Below are 22,414 nucleotides of genomic sequence, written 5' to 3' on the forward strand. Positions count from 1 at the left end.
GATCCGCGGTGCCTGGTAGAGGCTAGGTTCTGGATAAAGCACGGTTCTGGATAAAGCACGGTTCTGGACACCAGATGTACCTCTCAATGTATTTTTTTTTATTAATTTCACAAGTAAGACAAAATACAGGACAAAGTGGTAGCGCACTCAAGTTACAATACTTATTTTGACGCTACCACTTAATAAATGAAATACAAGGAAATAAGGGATGACAAAATGTGAAATAGTATAATAAAGTACAAAGATGTTGAAATGTTTATGAGCGCAGTCCGATTCCCCACCCAATGATGAAGCAGATAAAACTGTAGGACACAGAAAAATATGACAGAGAATGATTATTGGAAGCGTTTTGTTGTGGTGATGAATTGTTGGGTTAACATCAAAATGTTGAAATTTGCTATGAGTGAACATGTGGGACTACCACGGAGAAGGAGGAACATTTTGGCGTTGTCAGACAAAACTGTAAAGTTGAGGGAGTGTCCTAATAGCCTGGAAAGTTTGCCAAGGAGAATTATGCGTTGGGCGTTGTACATAGGGCAGTGGAGTAAGTAGTGTGACACTGTTTCGCGTTGGCACCCGCAGCTACAAGCTGGACTGTCGAGTAATCCTCGTGTGAAGAGACTGTGGTTTAGGCTGCAGGTGCCAATGCGAAGGCGTGTGAGGTGTACACAGGCAAGACGAGGACCATGGCTAAAGTATTTGAACTTAACAGGCCGAATGGTTTTGAGGAGAGCGGTTCGAAAATGACAGTAGTTTAAAGAACGAGTTGACAAATCAAGATTATTCCAATGGTGTGTCGAGTACGGAACAAAAGACTTAGCAAAACGATTGGTTGAGTAACTAGGAGATCTTAAGTTCATCTTGTTGCGTAGGTCATATGTACATGATGAAAAAATGGCCGCGGGTAATATTTCAGACAAGTAGTTGCGAGTTAAACCATGAACGATTCTGTGAAACAAACAAAGTCGATGAACATGTCGTCTATCTGATAATGATTCCCACCCGAGTTCGTGCCTGGTTGACAGGTAAGACGAACCCTTAGTGGCACCTGACACGACGAGGGCACAGTGATATTGTATTCTTTCAATGAGTTGTGCTTCCTCACTTGTCGTCCCGTGCCAGATGACATCGCCATACTCCAGACAGGGGCGTATATATGATTTGTAAAGAGATTCGAGGGTATTGCGAGGTAGTTTAAATTTAAGGCCACTAAAGAGGTCAATGCTTTTGGATATCTTGGATACAATGTAATTAATATGGGAATTCCATGACATATTTGAGCACAAGATGACCCCAATATGCTTATGGGTGTTGACAGACTTTATAACACAGTTGTTAAGAAGGAGAGGTGGGTGAACTAGGGGTTCGCGCTTGGCTGAAAAGCACATTTCTTCCGATTTTGTCGGATTTAGTTCCATGAGCCACTGAGTGGCCCATGTATGTATTTTGGACAGGTCAGAGTTCAAACAAACAGCGGAATCGAGGGGGTTTTCAGCAGTCTGGAGAAGGGAGCTGTCATCGGCGAAGAGAAAAGGGAGGGAAACAAGATCATTTACAATGTCATTAATATAAATAAGGAAAAATAATGGACCTAGTATTGAGCCCTGTGGAACTCCGGCGTTGGTGGTGGCCCAGGGAGAAGACTGGCCATCAATAACTACTCGCTGTGATCTGTAACTAAGGTAACTGTCAATCCAATTAATAAGTGGTCCTTCTAAACCGTTACGTTGCAACTTAAAGATGAGTCCAGCGTGCCACACCCTGTCAAAGGCACGTGAGAAGTCGAGAAATACTGCTCGCACATCTTTACCTGCCTCTAAAGCTTGTAATATAGTATATGTAAAATAGGCCAACTGGCAGACTGTGGAATCGCCTTTGACAAAGCCTGACTGGAGACGGTATAAGAGATTGTTACTTATCAAATGGTTATAGAGGTGTTTGTAAACTATTTTTTCAAGTACCTTTGACAGGGTGGGCAGTAGAGATATAGGTCGGTAATTACATTTGTCTTGTGGGTCGCCTTTTTTTAAAAATCGGTATAACATGTGCATATTTCCAAGTTTCGGGAAGAGGCCGTGACAAAGTGACAAATTAAAGACAAAAGATATATGATCTGCAATTAGAGGGGCAATAATTTTAAGAAAATGGTTGTCGATATTGTCGTAACCATGGGCCTTGCCAGTATCCAGGTTGTTGATAAACAGTAAAACTTCATCAGGGGAGGTAGTGATGTGGCAAAGCCGACTGGATGTAAGGTAGTCAAAGGCCGGGAGGGAGGCGTGTGAATCGTCAATAGTCGACTGGGAAACAAAATATTGGTTTAAGATTCTAGCCTTCTCAAGCGAGTCAAAGATATAAGAACTGCCCTCCTGAAGAGGTGGAATGGAGGTAGAAACCTTCGGTCTGTAAAAATATTTGACAACATGCCACCATTTTTTACTGGAAATGGATGGGTCATTAAGCGACTCTATGAGACGTTGGTAATAATTGGATTTGTTAGTGGAAATGAGGTTGTTGAGTCTGTTGCGTACCTTACGGTATGCAACCCAATTTGCATGTGTGTTGAGACGCCGGGCTTGTTTGTGTAGTTTGTCGCGAGAGGCTAAATTTGGAAATTAGGTTTCTCTGATGCCTCATTTAAGCAAACATGTCACCGATAATAGTGAATTATCGCGTGCTACGTCAGAATGGGTCATCCGGGGGACCGTTTAAGGGGGTAAAAATAACAAACATGGTAGATCACTTGATTAAGTACCCCTACAGTGAAACTAATGGTCTAATTTTGGAGACAAGCTAACATAAGTCGATACTTGAGAGTCATACATCACTAACACATGTTATAGCAAACACATGCATTCTGCAGTCATTTTCATGGTTAGTTTACCTAGAAAACGTTTTAGAAAATTTCCCGTTTTTTTCATAATTCATGGCAAATATGTTTAGATATAGTAGGATGTAGTTTATAGATATCATATAGATGCAGTAAGATATAGACGTCCTATAGATTGACAACCCCCTCACCTCAAATAAACGTAAATAAAAAGACCATAGATTGAATTCGAAGAGTCGTGACAAACCAGTCGTCTATTGAAGTTCTGTTTTACGACTTCCAAGTGTTTCAAATGTTTCCTCCTTTGCATGATGTAAGAAGTCACATGCTTGCTCGCATGCCAGGCCAACATCCGTCTGTTGGTAGCGTTGCCTAGAGACGGCAAACTATCACCGGCATGGTTTTCACACACATACCGCACTCTGTGTACACTGGTCAACGGTCTGGGGCTAAACAACCGGTAACATTTGCAGGCTTAAAACAATGGATGTTTTTAAACCGGTTGGAGCAAGCTGTGACGGTACCTCCGGAGTATTACGCAGTTATTTTCAAAAAGATATTATACTATGAATGCATGTTTTGTTATCATATGATTATATAAATCTTACTTCACGGCTTACCATATGTTGTACAAGGAAACAATTTTAGCGTCCATGCTTTGCCAGACTTCGTGTTGCTATTTGTCTTTGATTAAGTTAGAGAACAAATCTCTGCTCTACAAGGATTAGCAATATTGAATGAATGGATGGATCAATAGCTTAATGACCTTTATTGTGTCTTCCTGCTCCTATGGGTCAGGGACAGGTCGTTGTAGGATCAAGGACAGCATATATGCACAAAGAAATACAGCTTCTGCGTCGACTTACATGCATTGACACCGGTAAAGGCATCAGCCATGTAACGTTTCAGTACATACTTGCAAGGAAATTATACAGACTTCATACTTAGTATTACATTTTCAAACATAAGGTTTGTAAATCTTGTAATGCTAAGAGAATATATTGCTTGAAGATATTTAGAAAGTGCAAAGTTGCACTGTAAGACATTTCATCACATTCTACTAGAACACCAATTGCCGAAACGTTTACGTCTAAGTGCACATTGTGTATGTATTGGTATCAATGGACAAAACTCTTAGACATATTGCTGAGCATTTAGGGCACATCGTATATACATTGGATACAGGGTACATAATTCTTAAAACACATGCCACACAATGCCTGTGATATACATATATTTTAGGCCAGACAGTACAAAACTTTAAGCTGAACAGAAAAGCAGCTTCGTCGTTCTTCACTCCAAAAACTTTCTTCGATTTTGATTTCGTTGATCCACATGTACATTCAAGCAGTGGACTAGCTAGCCCCCTGTACTGTACTGCTTACACAGCCTGGGGGCCATAGACACAGAGGTTTTATATGAGAAGGATTTAAACGTTAACCTTTAACAACATTTATTTACGATATTATATACATCAGACGTGCTTGTTACAAATGCAGAGACGATCTGCCGGTTAAAATGTAGTCCCAGTGGTCTTTCTGGAAACTTCAATGTTTACCAAAGTGTGGAAGGATCTGAACGTTAACGTTTAACAACATATATACATTATATACGACATTAGATACGTCAGACATAGCCGCTTGTTAGAGACGACCTGCCGGTTGAAATTTGATCCCAGGGGACCTTCTTGAAGGCTTCGATGTCGGCCGAGAGGGCACTGACCCTTCTGTGTCTTCTCCCGTTGGGGGACAGGCTGTTGGACCTTGGTCTGCCGACGGGAGAGTTGATCGCTTCGTGGTTTTGTTGGCCTGTCCAACTCGTCCGAACCGACCGGGACGTTATAGGTGGCGGGGTGTAGCCTGCATGACGTCAGAAACAAAATGGCGGCGCTCAATATGGCAACCTAAAATGGCGTCCGGCGTCCTATTTTATTTGCAAGTCATCGTTAACTAATACTACTACTCTTGTTTGTATTTTTGCTTGTTTGCTTGTTTTCATTGTAATTCACAACATTGTGTGGATTGGTTTTGTCTTGTCGAGTAGAAACGCCTTATAGTACTATTATTCACTACAACAATAAAAAAGCGTTATAAAGATGAAGTTTATAGCTAAAGTACATAAATGAAGGTAAAAAAAAAGTCGTACCTGGCGAGTCGTCCTCAGGGATGGGGTCGTAGTTGATGGTCATGACCTGAGGCTGCGGGATGGCGGTGGAGGTCCGCCGGTCGTACATGGTCCCGGCTGTGGAGCCGCGCTTGCTCGGGCTGTAGAAGGAGCCCTGAACAACGGACGGCTGCGGGGTCCGTCTCTCCGACTAGAAAGAGAAAGAGGGAGATGTCATTGGAATACTAGTATTTGAAAGGCAAAACTGTACGTTTTATGAATACGCGGGAACTTAATGCGCCACAGAAGCAGTGGGTTGCTCATCCCTTGACAAAGTTTTAGGTTTTTTAGTCCAAAAATAAAAAGAACAGGTGTCTCTAGTTTAGCAAAAGGTGGAGATGAAAGAAACTGTACTAACTATAGGTAGACAGCTAAAGGAGAGGTTAAACTCCAACAAACTCCAATATATATTCAAAAACCAGTGGGTTTTCACATCCAACGTTTCGGTAACCGTACGTCTGTCACCTTCTTCAGCTTCAGGGCAACCTCATGAAATTATCCACGTAAAAGAAGGCAGTGTTTTGCCGTATGTTATATTAGTATGCACACGACTAACTCTCATGACAAAGAATATGTATCCCTACGTCGATGAAGGTTAGACATCTAGGTAATACGATACGCCAAAAAGCAGTTACTCAAGCAACTGGATATGATTTTGGAAACGTCAGACGTTTCAGCTGGTATCCACTAGCTTTCGTCAGTGACTGAGAGACCAGGGAGGAAATGTAGGTTTATAAGCACTAACTATTAAATATGGATCCCTACCTCTGGATCTACGAAGGCGGTGAGTCGCGTGGAGTTCCTCCGCTCCCCGTAGTACGGCATGGGCGTGAGGCTGCCGTCCGCCCGGCCGTCCCTCACCGCCTCCCGCCTCCAGATGCTGTCGTACCGCTGCCGGTAGTGCGGGTTGTACGAGGACGTCATCCGCCGCGGGGCCTCCTTCATCTCCTGCTGCGGCCTGGAAACATAGCAAATCAAATCAAACTTTATTGCACAAGAATTGTAGCAGGTACAATGTATGGCAAGCTGTTCGGCCTCAGAAAATAACAATAAATAGTCATGATTAGAGTTATCAACCAAGGATTGAGGTGTTCAAAAAGTCATTCTTTCCTAGACCTATCGCAGAGTGGAACTCGCTATCACCAAGTACAGCATTATCATTAGATAGCTTTAAACAATGTTTAGAGTTGGATGTTTAAGGGTTAGGTGTAACAAGTCGTACGGTGTAATGTAGCCAGCTGCCGCCGCGCCGCGTGCCTGCGAAGCTAAAGTGCTACGCCTAATGGCGGCTATGCCGGCTATACTGATACAGATACAGAGATACTACATTATCATACTGATATTGACTCTAATGTCTACAGTAATGCTTATGAGTATAGAACTCACAAGCATTAATGTAGACATTAAGACATGTTAGACATCAAGACTAACACTGCACTATTTCATATAGGTGATACGATATGCATGGAACGTAGCTTACATGATATTGCACATGAGTTCTAAATAACCACAGACTAGACACGCTATTTTGAGTAACTGAGATACAGTATATGTGTGAGATATGGACTACAAACTTATTTACATCAGTTGGTTGAGTGATTTCTTTTAAGAAATATAGCAAAGCATCTTTAGATCCCAGAACTAGTCGTATACGTGATACGCCAAAGTCAACTTGTTGATTTATTCATATACTACTAATCTACAAGCAGATTCTCTGTGGCAAGGGGAGTCTATATTGGCCACCTGTAACCATTGGCTTACTGGATACAATCAGCTGTACTCGCGGTCACTTTTCGAGCACAGAAAATGATATCGTCACAACAAAGAAGATGTAACTATTTGTTCTCAATGCATGGGTAAAGTCTGTACCATTAGTTATCAATTAATGGTTAGTAAGACTAACATAGGCGTCTGCTTTTGAACAGTGTCTAATCCTTACACATACGTAACACAAATACTTGGTCGATAAGAGGAGGCTTCTGTATTGTGCTTTTATTGTTCATTGTTGCGTATGACGTAGGTTGATAAAAAATATCATAGTCCATTGTGTTACTGCGTGGGCTTTCATTCCGTGAAAAATTTCATCATCATTTTGATATTATTACAGGTGGTATTGGATACCCACGACCGTATTAGGTACTAGACTAGCACCGCTAAGTAGAACTATCTATGGTGAAAGGTGGGTCTTTTCAGTCCCAAATGTAGTTTTGAAACAAGCCACGAGTAAGGCGACAATAATGCAAACTTACAATAACAATTATCAAATAATTAGACTCTATAATGACGTTTCTGGACGACACCAGGTTTACGTTTATCAGTGACAGATGACTGCGTTTTAATGTTTAAGTATGTCACAGATTTAAAGACTAGACTGCGTACACGTCATATGGTGTATTTGGGGCGCCTATCTCCGATTCTCCTTGAGCCACACCGTTGAGCAAGCACTGGCAATGGCATGGTGTACGTGTATTCATACTGCCAGGGTGCTACGCACTGCTTGAAGAATCAGTACGTGTCATTTGGTATAACTCGATCAGGGACCAAACCCAGGACCCATCGCATTCAAGACATGCACCAGACCATTGTAGTGGTCAATTTCAAGACAACCTACCTAGATGCGCAGACCAGAAGCTTGCCCCTTGCTTCCCTCTGTTAGGTTTTTCCATGTAGTACGATCTACATGTAGTGCCGCAGACTCCACGGCCTTTATACTACATCAAGTGTTGTCTGTTATGGTCTTTCCACCTCTTGAGAGGTGTGGGTGATCTTTCCAAGAGAAACTGTAACCCTAGGTTATTTTAAAACTTGTCTGCCTTAATTGAAATTAAATCAAGACTTACTCTTCCTCGGGTTTCCTGTCGAACTCCATGCAGCACCAGATGTTGATGATGGCGCAGATGAGGATGAACACACTCGCCGCTAACAGCGCAGCCGCTATCTGCCAGTTCTGACCCTCGTCAGCCGGGTTGTACGGCACTTCCCCCTAAAAATATACGACATCGTATTATTATTATTCCAACATTTCATGGTGACGGCACACCCAAGCTATAACTTATTTCATGCCGCCACCAACGCAGAGGGCAAATACAGGACAGGACAATACTCATTTTCACTTGAGTTACTAGTAAGTGCGGAAAGTGCCTTTCCCCAAAGGCACAAGATCGGTGGCATGTCAGGACTCGAACCCGGGACCTCTTGGTTCCGAGTGGAGCGCTCTGCCATTATGCCACACGACCCCACGAGGTTTAAGGTTACACGTAGAATACATAAGTAATACATAAATATATATATTTCTAAAAATGCCCAAACGCTAGCGCTAGCAATTGTATTTGTAAACTCACAGTCTCATTCGTTACTACATAGTCTTTGTAAATAAGTAAGGTAGATTAGTCTTATCGCCAAAACTGTTTGTCATACATCACAGAGATAGGTTCATGTCCCTCCAGGCCTGTTTCAGTTTCAATAAGTTTATGTTTGGACGTCCAACTCTTCTCTTTGTATCAGGGTTCCAGAGTGGAAGCCTACTGGCTGGTTCTTCACTACGTACAACATGACCGGCCAAGCTTAGTCGTCGACATTTAACTACTGTAGTTACATTAGTAGTATGTTTCCACCATGGTGTATTGAATATTAGCAATATAGAATTTCATTTGAAAGACGATAAGAACATTACAATACGTTGACGTATCACTTGATAAATCAAATACAGGTAGGAAACGAAGCACACTTACGACATACGTGGATCCCAACACGCCACCGGGGTTCGTTGTCTCTACCATGAATACCGCTTCAACGTAGTTGGATGGTTTATCTTTGTCCTCCACAATAATATAGATACGATCTGTGCCAGTTAATGAGCCAGACGCGGTTTTATAGCTCAGCGATACGCAGCCTGAGTTGGTACTAGAGTCGCAGGTTTTGGGCTGTAAGGTCGCCGTTCCGTTAATGTTTGTTCTGGCTGTGTCGATTCGGAATATCAACTCGCTACCGTCATCCAAATTAATTGCATTGATGTCAACGGTTATAGTTCCTGAAATATAGATAAAGATATTGGGTATAAGTAATGGCATATTATTGTATCCATGGTGATGTGTTTTGTTTGTCAGTGTCTGGCGTGACGTTGTCGTTAGTTGTTTTCCTCAAAAGCTAGTTCATGAGAGATTACCGTCAAGTCATTAAACAGCAGGTCATTGTTTACAGTGTTTGCAATTATTAGTTTTTCTTTGGGAGGAATGGAATGCAGCCCTGTCTGAAGGGGCCAATACGTCAGGGATATACAATGTTACAACATGTTAAGCAAGATTTAAGATGGTTTCTTCCAATTCAGCCATTGTGAAACCTGGAACTATCCCTCACCACCGTCAAGTCTCACCGACAGTTGTGAATTTTCAATTAGTTACCAAATATAAGTTGCACCGAGGAAAACTATTTTCTGTTTACTTGTTTAAAGTTAAAACTTTTGTTCCAACGCAAAGAAATGTTATCATCTAGAGCTTTCTCCATTTACATTTGTTAATTTGCGTTTTCCCCGAAAGACGGCAAAAGTAGCTTAAGATGTGTAACAAAACACCACTACTTATACAAGTATATCAAGTCCCTTACCTCTGCCTGTAATCCTTATAGCCAGAGGCACCGTAAATTCAATCAGAGTGCTCCTCCTGTGCCGGCCGCCACGTAGCATCAAACCTTCTAGTCTTTCAAGTGGCGATACCTGTAGACAAAGATGTGTTAGAACAACGTCTAGAAACAGCCATATGTACATAACGCAATAGCTTGTATGTGCTCGCTAGGACAACGAACCTGCTAGAAGACTTGTTCGTTGGACTCCTGTTCCCAAATGAGCGTTGAGCGTGCTTTTGTTGCTCTGAAGAAGCTTGTGGAACTGAGTTAAACTTGGTTGGGCTGACAAACTGTAAAAAAGGAGAACCTACGCAAACGTCTCAGTTCTTTCGCGGCCTTAACCTTGTATGTCTGCTGAGTAAATGGCCCAGCGTTATTCTAAGAATAGAAGTCAGTAGTCCAGAAGTAATCTATCAGAAACCGTTTGCACGTAAGACAAATTGTGTTTTAATGTCTCCAGTGCCATCCCAGGTGGTCGCGCATATATACATGTACCTAGCGTACCCCTGCCGACATTAGGTGTACATACCAGCCTCGCATTTACTAACTTTAAGATAAATGCCAACAGACGTAAGCTCTTTAAACAGCAATGAACGAATTTTATTTGATCTGTCGGAGTCAATTTTTGAAACTGATTAAGTCACCAAGAGAACTGGCTTTTGTCGTTAATAATAGCATGTCTAAAGTGTGGGTTATTATAGGTCAAATTCTTTGTTAACATAAGATAATTCATTCATGGCTGCCCTTAATTAAAAAAGCCAATGTTGCTTCGCGTCAAAACCGTGCGGTCAACACAAGTGGCATTTATAGATTATGTCACAAAGGCGGTTTCCAAGATAAGTTTCTATTTCAAACAATCAAACGTGGGTGTCTCAAATCTCATGTTGTTCTTTTGCCATCAGAGACTCACCACATAAGCAGCTATTCTTTTGTAAAATGACAATACATTCGTGTTTACAACTTCTACCCGAGCGTGTGAACCAAGTTTTGTTTTGATAGTGAAGCACACATACGTATCTTCTGTGCGCCTGTTCTGATGTTCGGGTATGCATTGCCGGCTATTGAAAGAGAAACATACATTTCATGCTGAAAGACTAATATGTTTTCGTCTTGAGCAAATGAATTCGCTTGCGCTTGTTTTTCTCCGAGAGTCATCCGACACCAGACTCTGGAGACGGTTGTTTTTGGAGACGGAAGAATTAACATTGATGTGTGGCTGTGTTTGTCGGGATGAGATTGACCAGCTGACAAACTCAACAGCCGACATCTCTCGTTACCACAACGGGCGGCACCGTGTCCTGTCGTCATGGCAACGGGAATAACACGTACAAAACAACAGAACTAGGGTTTTGCGTAATCTACAGTGAAAAAAATCGTCTTTCTTAGCTTGAGCTGTATAAGTTTTAACTTTCACTGCATCCATCCCTTTTCTGTACAAGTTTATCATCGTTTATAGGGAAGTTTTATAGGAAAATTTTACTCTCCTACCAACAAATTTTATCCTAATGCCAAGCAAGAACTTGAATCACTTGAAGTAAGTAAAAAAGGGTTTTATACACATCAAAGGCTATGTCGAAATCCAAGAAAGGAACTGAAATGACAGAAATACTAAATAGAAAAACTGATGCCAGTTTCTCCAGGTCTAGAAGAAATCGTGACGTAAATTTGAGGCTCACATCTCTTCCTCTCCAAGACGATTCGCAATTAACCAAACCCACCTGTCTCAAGTCCACCTTCCTACATGTTACATTAAGTCAACTGCGATATTAAATTTTTCCCCCAGTAGTGTTGTTTTTCACGTACCAAAGAATCATTTTGCTACAGTCAGCAGAAACAACAATCCACAGTGTCTGAGGAGGAGGAACTGATGAAACGTGAAAGGTTTCACGGGTCGGTCACTGCTAGCTATGATAGATTACACAAGCTTTACCGACCAAACATGTAACGTGGACATAACATCTTGAATATTGAATATCGGCTTACCTCAAACGTCAAAAGATGACGGGCAGCAGGCAGTGGTTCTGTGTCCGTCGCCCCTGGCAATGGCAATCTCTGTTTTCTCTCCGAATCTAACGCGTGACTGTTACACAGACCACAGAACATGACTAGCCCGAGGCACAACATCTCCGTCTTACAGAGTAACACCATGTTGGTAGCTGAACCTGAGAGTTTGAGGACCAAGAGAGGGGGGAAATCTGCCGTGTCGTCTCCGCGAGGTGTCTCCTGTATCTCCGTTTCCTCAAATGGCACCTGGCCGCCCGCGCGCTTCTAGAAGACTCCGAGCTTATCGCGATTGTTGATCAAAATAAACACCATTTACGGCCATTAACGAGCCAATCGTTTGGTCCCTATCCAAACATCGCCGCTGTAAAACACATATTGTGACTCTTCTCACCGCTTTCATAGACAAAGGTATTTTCCTCCTCTCCTGCCCTAAAACGTATTTAGTTCAGTTGTTTTCAAAGCACCGACTTAAGTATTTATGGTAAGGAAAACCTGAAGAAAACGTCTAAGCTACGAGCTTACAAATTGTTCCTTGCGGTGTAAACTATGTCATCATCCTCGTATGCATGTATCTCTAACATTGTGTTGGTATATAGTATATTATTAGATGAAGCTTAACGCAGCAGTCACCTGTTTAATTATATCAAAGTATTGTTTGATGTAGAATCAAGTACGGTTAGACTAATATATGCAGTAGCCATGGTAACAGAAGGGGGTTCAGTAATTAAGGTCCATAAATAGTAACCACTGCCGCAGCGGGACACTCGCCGTTGATGACGTCAGAATGTCTCCATGGAAACGTGTACTTTTTGGCCAAACTTTGCGTGCCTTATGATTGGTCTTGAACGTACGTACGTACGTATAGATACAGAATGAGTAACAGAAAGGGCTTTGAAATAATATAAAAATGTGTTTTTAACGCCCCGCCCCCGAGTACCAGCCAAACAATGTCGGCTAATGTCCTTGGCTAAAGTTCGGGAGTAGTCGGACCACATTTAGGACACGCAAATTGGAGTTAAATTTGAGTCAAATTTCACCCCCGAACACCAGCCAACCACCAACTAACCATGGCCGTACCTCCCGTCCGCACCGGCATGTTTTAAACAGCCGATAGTCTGATCAAACTATTTCATCACAGTAGGAAAACATGATTTCACGAATGACTAAAGTATGTGATACAGTCATAGAAAAGAATACATTTTGCGATAAAACTTCAGGGAGTGTTGATCCCCTTCCGCTCTGCTTTTATTCTTGACTCAAACTACATGGTTTCTGTAAGGTAGATCAGTCTGATAATATGTTTATTGTCATATAAATGATAATCATCATGATGATATTAATAGTTATAGAGAAGTAGAAGTCGTGTGTTATATCTTGTACAATAGTGCAATAAGTTAGCATCAGTTTTCGGAACCTAATGGTGAATGATTTTATTCGGCCTGTAGGTCGATTTTATTTAGGGTCATAAGTGAATATACTAGGGTCGAACAAGACACAAACTTGACGATATAAATTACATGGTCAAAGTGTCTGTAACTTTATAAAAATCAAAACTATCTCAACACAGCCCATTCATTTTGTGACATATCCGTGTAGGTCGCCCACATCAAAGCCCTAGCAGCACTAACTACTAATCTATCACTAGATATCCTCCTTAACCAGCTAAAACAACCTTCTTAAGTCTTATCCCAGGGAGCAATAGTAAATCGTAGCCTAAGTAACCTGAAGTGGATCGGAAACAAATTCGAGGATTAGACTAAGTGAGTCAATTAAGAAGTGACATAAAATCGATGAGGACTCCGCACCCCCAGCAAAATTGGTTTGACCCCTCCCTTATCGTGTGGAATGTGTGTACACAAAAACCACGCCTGTCTCCGATTCTGGGCGATGGAGATTTCTGAAGATACGCACAAATCTAGCTATAAATAGATATTCATTAAGCTTTACACTTCTGTAAGAGAAATTACTTGAAAGTAATTTCCAAGAAATTCTCTGTTAGAGGGAATGTTGTCACCTTTACGTGCACTTCCTATGTGAACCGCAAGGCGATGTGTGAAGGCTAGTCTTAACCAAATCTCTTGGCGGAGTGTAAAAATCGTAGAAATTGGCTAAAATTGGGTAGGGTATTTCCTCAGCGAGTTTGGTCGGCTATTGAAGTACGTTGCAGATCTCCCCGTGGATTGCAGATTGTAATTTTATGGCCAGCTATCTCATTTGGCTACCTTTCCAGAAACCGATGGAGTCTGATGGAGGCTAAGATTTATATGTACATTCGTTAAGTCTTTTGGGTTTAGCTAGAGAAACTATTTGTGATGGCAGGTTGTTCCATTGAGTGATCGTGTAGGGAAAGAAGCTGGTTCTGTATAAACATCCGTGTCCATAATATCACCAGGGTCCATAATATCGCCACCTTGAGAAATAGTGTGCTTAAAGATATTTTTACTGCAACATACTTTTGGTATGCACTCCTTCACACATCAAATGTACATATCTAGGGTATGCTGCAGTAAAAATATCTTTAAGCACACTATTTCTCAAGGTGGCGATATTATGGACCCTGGTGATTTTATGGACACGGATGTTACATGTGAAGGTGGTGAATCGAAGGTGGTGGCCTCTGGTTGGGTTAGTGCTTCGTGCACTTTCAATGTGAACCGCAAGGTGATGTTTGCAAACTTGTACTAGCATAGGATGGCAGCTTTACCGCATTGTAAAGAGACATTAATATCATCTATGATGGTAATTAGTAGACATGTATGATCCTATGAAGGACTGCAGTAGGTCAGCCAAAACTTCGGTGCGTGTGTCTCATGTGTGGAACAAAGTTTAAGTTTGACCTTTGACTTCGGGTCACACTTCAGAACCATGGTAATTACCATGTCAGAACTGAAGAAAAATGGCGGCCGGTGCCTTCTGCAATGAAAGATTCTTATCAACTCAAGCTCAACTGTTTAATGTGAGTGGTAGTTTAATCCTTCGTTTTCAAAATTCAATTTATACTAAGCATTTCTTTTATTTGGATTTCATATGTACAAAACGAGGGAGTTAATTCCCTGCCAATGTTCTATGCTTTATTGTTTTCATATCCATTGATTTTATGCCCTGATGAAACTATTGACATGTGGATAATTTGTTCAATGTTATGTTGCATTTTTACCTATAATTGTGGCCTTCATCCGGCAACGTCCCCACACTAAATAGTATCCAGCATTTTCATTTATTGCAATGGCTATACAACCAACACAGGCCATTAACACCAAACACAAGTATAACTGCCTGTAAGTTAATTTATTCAGGAAATTCTTGATTACAATAACCAAAAAGCCATGATTATCATGTCCAAATATATATGTGAATGATATCAATATGACAGTTGAGTTTAATACAACAAATTACTATTCTCATACAGTACCAGTACATGCTGCTGTTGCCCTAAGCTTGCCTTTCCTTTGATCATGAAGATTCACATTAGAACACACTTGCAACTTAAGTCCACAGTTAGTCAATATACGTTTAGAATCGCCATCATTAAGTAGAATCTTGAGTTTCATAGTTCTCGCGTTCTTTATGATTTTATAAATGGATATTACACGATAAGTATTATAGTAGTAATACATGGTATACCACAGATCTTTTGCTGGAAATTCAATACTGGCCATTTTGTTCCTGGTTAGCATAATTAATATAACAGTACATTGCACTCACGTCAGTGTAAGTTGTTAAAAATGGTAGTCTGATTATGCGTAGAAATCTTAAAAATTGCTTTTTTCCTACATAAGTTCAGATTTTTGCCAAATAGACGAGCTTGACCTTGAACAAAGCTTGCTAATACATGTCGAAGTCTGTGGGTGGTCCACCGCGCATGCCCCTGTCGTATTGCGGCATCTCCGAGTACCGGCCGTGGCGGTCGTAAGGGCCGTTGAAGTTCCTGGCAGCCTCTCCGTGGTTGTCGTACCGCTGCGGTCCGGAGGGTGGCGCTTCTGTGTGGCGACGCATCTGCTGTTGGCGTTGGTGTTCCCTCGGCGGTGGCGCGAACTGGGACTGGTGTCGCGGACGCTCGTAGTCGTCGTGTTGAAAGGACCAGTTGTCGTAGCCGTCGTCGTCGTAGTTGTCGTGCCCGCGAGGGTCGTCGTAAGGTGGTCGGCCTTGCCCGCGTGGGTTGTCGTACGGTGGTCGGTCGTGCCCACGACGGTCGTCGTCGTAGTTGTCGTGTCCGCGACGGTCGTCGTACGGTGGTCTGTCGTGCCCGTACGACTGTTCCCGAGGATCGGCCATGGCGCGGTCGCCGCGGTCTCCCTGCGAGGCCGACCGAGGATCTCCCATGGGGCGATCGGGGTACCCTCCGTGCGAGCCCGGCGGGGGAGGGTCCGGCAAGGCGCGGTCGTTGTAGCCTGGCCGCTGGCCTTGTCGCTGGCCGGTGTCGAACACAGCATCTAGCGCCGGCCTTCTGGGCGTGTCTTGGCTCAGCGGTGGCGGCTGTTCGACCTTCCTCTGCTGGCTTTCCGCGTCTTGCGCTGCCTTGTACTTGGCCTGGTTCTTCTGGTCGCTGTTGCACACGGCGTTGAGCGCGAAGACCAGGCACAGCATGACCACGATCCCGCCGCCGCAGCCGATCGCGACGTGAGCTAACGTGTCCTCGGGGAAACCCACACTTCCCGCGAACGTCGAACGTTCGGTGACGTTGATCTTGCACGTCGCGACGTCAGAATCGTCAGCTCGCATGACGTCATAACAGCAGCTGACACTGAAGAAGAAAAAGAAAGTAGTGGTCAATTTTATAGATCAGCCAAAAAGCAGTTACTCAAGCAACTGGATATTATTTTGGAAATGGTCAGACGTTTCAGCTAGTATCCACTAGCTTTCGTCAGTGACTGAGAGACCATAGGAGGTGGTTTATAGATCAGCGTTGAGAATTCCATGCTCCGGTGTAACGTAATCTCCAAGCAGATTTTATGGGGCAAGTAGAGTCTATATTGACCGTTGTTTCAGAAGGCCAATGGATTCAGGCGGTCAATGTGGACTCCCTGAACGCTACAAAATATGCTTGGAGATTAGCTACGGTGGACTTTGGAACTTTTGCTGCAAAAAAAAAAGATATTTCGAGGATCTAGGAATGTACGCTCTTTGAATTGCAGTTTTGCGGAATGTCGATAGACGGCGCTATGATAATACTACAGTTAGCTACGTATAGCCAAGGAGGTCTAACCTTGGTATAGCTGATAAATAGGAAGGCTGAATCAAAATGGTGATTTTAATACCAACACGAAGATACCAAGACACAATATACTACAGACATGCCCCTAAGCAACAAAAATGGAACCAATATGCAATGCAAAACGGACTTTAAAAACGGACTACACGATATGTCAACACCCTGAACACCCACGCAGTCCTGTCCAAAGTTCGGACCGGAACAAGTCGAGCGCAGCGACCGCTGTGTCATCACCCTGCGTTTTGTCATGTCCAAACTGTTGTTTGCGCAGCTTTCAAGTCTCGCATCGGCGAGTCAACACTTAACCTGCCGCGTGCCCCAATTCGTTTTCTGTTCGTCAGCAACCAATTTATTTTTCTTTCGCTGAGACCAACAACAAGACCAGCGAGGAAAATGTCTAGCTAGCCACAATAAAGGATCGTAGAGTTCAGCAAAAATTTTCTAGACGCTGGTATATTCATGTAGTAGAGTACTGTATATACAGCATATACATACTCGTAATACTAATGTTCGTGTGTATATTGGTCCCGTTTGCTAAACTTGCAACTTGAAACGCCGGAAACAATAGGAAGGGTCGCTCGCTCCACGTACCATGAATTTTTCATGGATGTGACTTTGTATGCCATGCCAGAAGTCATAAACAACTGAACACTACTGTAGCCCTCTCGTTGCTAACTCAATCCCATGTTCTCCTTGATTTTGCTTTAGTTTTCTACTAGTTGATGCATAAGCCAAATTCGTCGTTAGCAACGCTGCAATGTGGACTGCATATTTTACCAAAGCAAGGCGGCTTGCAGTTGGTTATTCACTATAGCGATAGTGCTAGCTTGATCATGTGTTTATTGTTTGTATACACAAGCGATTCCTGTGTACGTAACCCAGTGAGTATTTTTGTACAATAAAGGTCTTCATTTATTCATTCAATCATTCCAGTACAAGGGCCAATCACATAGGTCGCACGACAGTCCTACAAACGTAGGGCGTTCTTTAGATAGCTATGCATGTGCATGTCTTGCAAAATTTGGATGTCTTGTATCGGAAAAGACTGTCTTAGTCCATATGATAAAACCACACGACGACCTACGTCGAATGTGACTGCACGCACCGTAACTGTCTCCAACGTAATTATTTATCTCCACCGTAACTATTTTAACGCGTAGTTACCTATTTACTGTTGTGTCAACACTCCAGTGCGCACTTGTGTCCTGTTTGGACTAACCCACTGTTGTGTGAGAAATAGACGCGGAATATCTATAGCTTTATCTCTTAATTGACGATATCTATATTTGTATATATATATATATATGTATGTTAACAATTCAGTATTTCAAGACAAAGGAGAACCTGGAACTAGAAAGAACGTCAGTTAAAGTCTCACCTGTATTTAAATGTGGTATTTCCATTTTCTGTCGTATTTGATACCAAGTTGGGTTGGTATCCGTCGTCGCTGCCAAACTGGACTGTAGTGCCCGATGTGGCCTGTACGTCCAAAATCCACTCTCCTTGGTCACAGTTTGAGCTAGACGTTCCATCAGAAGCTTTACCACTGCTGCATTGTGTTTGGTTGACTTCCAGCGTACACACACTGCCAGCCACGGCTGTAGAAAGCGTCGTGGCCGCCGTCGTCTGTCCAAGGGTTAACCTCAGTCCCACACACAGGCACAGCACATGCACAAATAAACCACTCCATCTCAACATTGTAACTAACATAAAAGTCTTACCGAACGTCACAATTCCTGAAATACAACGCCTCTTGACGAAGCGTGAATTTTTTTCGACCTTACTTCCTCGTCCTCTGAAACCAACAGGTGGATTGGGTTCGTCTTTTCAGCGTGGGAGGGAGGGGGGAAGAAAACCTTCTCTACTATAAAATGCAACACTTCTGTCGTCCTACAAGCCGGGTTGGCCTCGTTCCGCTATAAATAGACCTTAGAATAATCGAATGGGGCGCTCTGCTAGTGACGTCACTGCAATGGAAGGTTTTGTGCAGCTCGACATTTTTGCAGTGACGCTGTCGGTCCCCCCGGTAACAAAGCAGGATGGTTTATTCCAGTCGTCCGTGAACCCTCACCGCGCCACGCCCCCTGGTGACGACATCGGTACAGCACACGGGCGATGATTGGTTGATCTTGTCCATGCTATACATTATAATGTCCTTGGTGACCCTGGCATTGTGTAAGCTGACTGCTGTATACTAAATGGCTTAAATAGGCATCTTTCTGCTTACGTAGATGCACATTAAAACGTAAGGTGCATGGAGGTATTTCAGATTAATTTTTTTTTGTCTGGTAGTTGGAAACGTTTGAATCTCATCTCCTTATGTAAGATCCTTGCACTTTTAAAGATAATAATGTGCTGTAGATTTCAATTTGTTTCAATTTTCAATTTTATTAAGAATAGTCAACATAGCAGGGGTACAAAGTACCCCTGAATTGTGTGGACTTTACATATCATTAAGTATAAGAAACGCACAAGACAATTACATACAAGAGTGGGACATGAAACAAAAGAACACTAGGTCTGCATTTGGCTATTGTACAGTCTGATTGTGCAGTGGAGGAACGAGTTTGACTGTATATAGTTATTATGTCTAGACTATTCATAGACTGTACCCAAAGGGTCACACAAACTTCTATTCACACACATACACAATGTGAGTTAGCACATTTACATACGTTGCCGTGTTGCCATAGCGCTTAAGTATGCGTGAGACCAGAGTACGTGACTTCTGTCACTAATAAATACACACTACGTGACGATTGACCATGAATCGCTGCCTTGTTACCGAACATTAGTCAGCAGTTTCTTATCTTAATCTTCAAGTACTGCTGTTTATAGTGTTGGGCGTTCGGAACTTTGCCGCGAGAAGATTGTAGGTCAGAAGGAAATGAGATATGTCTGGATTCTTCTGGGAAATAATTGCACAATACTCTATTATGAACGATCAATGAACACAAACTATTTATCTATGCATAAATATTTCAGCGCATTTACTTTGTGTTATACGGATGCTAGTGTTGTGGCATGCGGATGTTTTTCTTCTATGCTTTGTAAGGGGAATGAATAACAGACAGATATCAGTAGCGCACAGTGCATTATGAATGCGATGAATGATCTTTAAACTGCAATTTCCAAAAGAAACAGTTGTGTACAACATTGAAAATTGAACAGTGTCAGTCTTAGCGTTTGAAATTGCATCTAAGGCCAACCCTTTGTCATACTTGTAGATTATTCCACCACTGATGAAGTTTCAAAAAGCAGACTCCACGGTAATTCATATTCACGCTACACCACTATTCCTCTGGGAATGTAGTCTTTGTCATTGGCCTTTGTGTGTCCGTACGGTAGAGGTTACGTTTGGTATTTTAAACATGCCCAGTCAACCAGAGCTGCATTTTCGATCCTGCTGACACGCCACTTCTTTGTATTGTATCTTCAACCGAACAAAATATGTGTACTTCATCAAGGTGTACTGTGATCCATGATAACGTTAGACGCACGGTTAATCATTTATTAATACATGTACCAAATGACAAAGTACATAGTAGTCATGCATTTCACTCTATTTGATTATATAAAGGGGTAGTATTCTACTTAACGTAATGTTTACAAAATGAATCGTCGTTGTATCCACAAGGTGACAACACTCGTACCAAGTTTCTCTTTCACATTTCAGTACAAATTTACATAGTGATGCAATATTGACGCCACGCCTTTTATACTGTTTTTATACCGCCCATAAGTAGCAGCGCTTCTAGCGGTTACTGTTATAATTGCAGGACGTCAGTAATTTATAGCAATGAGGTTATAGTGGCACCTCCTTGCTTACAGTAACTACATTTACAATAGTCAAAACAAGGACGTCCTTGGTCAGAAATGACAAATATACAGCAGTTTTTTTTGGAGGGGGGGATACATCCATCCATGATATTTGAACATCTTATGGTCCTGTTGCATCCCCGTTGCCATGGTTTTCATCGTTCGAATTCGAGACAGGATCAGCCGGTGCGTCGTCCTGACCAATCAGGATGTTGGTGTCTCCATGTTCCGGCTGGACCGTGTTCTTGTTTTTCCTCACGGCCCGCACCACGGCGAGGACGCCGGCCAGGATCAGGAGAACAAAAATGAAGGACGCGCACGCAATGGCGGCGATGGCCTGCCCTCCCAGCAGCCCTTGCGACGTCGCGCTGTCGGGCGAGGCGAGAGACGTTGTCATGACGACCGCTGACGCTGTTGTGTTTGCCATTGCCTTTTGGGAATAAGAAAATCACAACAATATCAACTATGTACAAAAAGGAAAACCACCTATGACGTCTTGTGTCCAAAATAAAATAGCATTTCTTATAACTAATGTGTAAATAGCCTGACTACATCACGCTTTTAGCAGCTCTATGGTCAATCCCCGGCAGAGAGAGAGATTGTGTAACGCAGGATCAAGTTCTTAAGTATCTAACAACAGCATTAGCAGTAAACTACGAAACAACCTGGTCGACACCTCAAAGTGTGAAAACTGGTAAAAAAAAGGAGACTTAAAAACACTTGACACTTGAGAAAACCCTTTAACCCCCCACCCCACCCCAAGAAAAAGACTCGTATAACATACACAACTGGAACAAACAACTTATTGTCTCACTTTGTTTAGGTAAAATCTAGGTTCCATTCAAACTTGTTATCTTACGCGCAGTCAAACGGAAAATGTGTTTGTGTCAATGTTTTGTCCGTTACTAGGCAACTGTCAAGGTAACGACAACCAATAAGGAAGTATGGGAAACATGTCTGTTAGGGAGAAAAAATGGCGTCATCATGCTTATAAAACGCTGTTCTATGGAAAGGCAATTCTGTCACATCCCAACAGTCTGTTTGAGGCAATTTCAAAACTAAAGACAAGATAGGATCTTTTATACAAAGAAGAAATCATTTCTTTTGTTTAAACTGGAGGTTCTATTCAATGAAGGTACGGATGTTCAAACCTTTGTTTGAATAAGGAGACTGTAGCATTGACCATGAATCTGTTGCCCGTTTACTTACAGGTTTAGTTCGTCGACACTTCAAATGAAAGAAATGCATAGATTATGCATTTCTTTATCAAAAACTAGGGCGCAGCTGGGCTCTAAAACTGCATGCATGATTCCCTCTATCATGCCATGATCGAGTCAGAAGGTTCATTTGAATTTCAGCTTCACACGTTTCTAACTACGTAAATTGACCCCGTCTAAACTGCCAACAAAATCTTACAACTATGGCACTCAATATCTAAGAAAGTGAACAACTACTCGATCATTGTAGCTAGTGAAGATAACAGAGCATCCTACCTCTGTGTCAAGTCAGGAACGCTGAGGACGTTTAGACTAAATAGTACGGCAGTCAGAACACGTGCAAACCATCCCGCTACTTGGTCCACGTTGGTAAATATGACTGTAACTCCCGTTTTCAGAAGGCACGAGTCCGGTTTTAAGCAGTACATGTACACTTCTCCATACAGCTCCCTACGAATAGCAACAACAACTGATAGCGTATTCAATTATTCGGTCTTTTGAGTGCGGTTCGTATTATTCCAAATCTTTATTCATGGCCAGCGGCCGTAT

General features: G+C 42.4%; 3 protein-coding genes across 3 annotated transcripts; all 3 read right to left on the reverse strand.

Moving 5' to 3' along the window:
- Window positions 1-4,429: 4,429 nt before the first annotated feature.
- LOC109474211 lies at window positions 4,430-11,850 on the reverse strand. The gene is made up of 7 exons (XM_019774465.1): window positions 11,597-11,850; window positions 9,596-9,704; window positions 8,725-9,023; window positions 7,834-7,976; window positions 5,759-5,951; window positions 4,976-5,144; window positions 4,430-4,689 (listed from the first exon to the last, which is right to left on the reverse strand). Exons 1-7 carry the CDS (start codon window positions 11,759-11,761, stop codon window positions 4,457-4,459), a joined length of 1,311 nt encoding a protein of 436 aa, XP_019630024.1. The 5' UTR covers window positions 11,762-11,850; the 3' UTR covers window positions 4,430-4,456.
- Window positions 11,851-14,896: 3,046 nt separating this feature from the next.
- Window positions 14,897-18,836, reverse strand: LOC109474177. The gene is made up of 2 exons (XM_019774427.1): window positions 18,208-18,836; window positions 14,897-16,361 (listed from the first exon to the last, which is right to left on the reverse strand). Exons 1-2 carry the CDS (start codon window positions 18,537-18,539, stop codon window positions 15,443-15,445), a joined length of 1,251 nt encoding a protein of 416 aa, XP_019629986.1. The 5' UTR covers window positions 18,540-18,836; the 3' UTR covers window positions 14,897-15,442.
- Window positions 18,837-20,317: 1,481 nt separating this feature from the next.
- Window positions 20,318-21,076, reverse strand: LOC109474199. The gene has a single exon (XM_019774454.1). It carries the CDS (start codon window positions 21,073-21,075, stop codon window positions 20,770-20,772), a length of 306 nt encoding a protein of 101 aa, XP_019630013.1. The 5' UTR covers window position 21,076; the 3' UTR covers window positions 20,318-20,769.
- Between the last annotated feature and the right edge of the window lie 1,338 nt (window positions 21,077-22,414).

Source organism: Branchiostoma belcheri, unplaced genomic scaffold, assembly GCF_001625305.1.
Source record: "Branchiostoma belcheri isolate BF01 breed outbred unplaced genomic scaffold, Haploidv18h27 scaffold30, whole genome shotgun sequence".
NCBI lineage: Eukaryota > Metazoa > Chordata > Leptocardii > Amphioxiformes > Branchiostomatidae > Branchiostoma > Branchiostoma belcheri.

Excerpts from the sequence above, each read along its gene's own strand:
- LOC109474177 (XM_019774427.1), bottom strand. The coding sequence starts at position 18,539 with ATGTTAGTTACAATGTTGAGATGGAGTGGTTTATTTGTGCATGTGCTG. Across the intron at positions 16,362-18,207 it reads AATACCACATTTAAATACAG|TGTCAGCTGCTGTTATGACG; the intron begins GTGAGACTTTAA and ends TTTCTTCTTCAG.
- LOC109474199 (XM_019774454.1), bottom strand. The coding sequence starts at position 21,075 with ATGGCAAACACAACAGCGTCAGCGGTCGTCATGACAACGTCTCTCGCC.
- LOC109474211 (XM_019774465.1), bottom strand. The coding sequence starts at position 11,761 with ATGGTGTTACTCTGTAAGACGGAGATGTTGTGCCTCGGGCTAGTCATG. Across the intron at positions 9,024-9,595 it reads TATAAGGATTACAGGCAGAG|GAACTATAACCGTTGACATC; the intron begins GTAAGGGACTTG and ends TCTATATTTCAG. Across the intron at positions 4,690-4,975 it reads CCCTGAGGACGACTCGCCAG|GCTACACCCCGCCACCTATA; the intron begins GTACGACTTTTT and ends GACGTCATGCAG.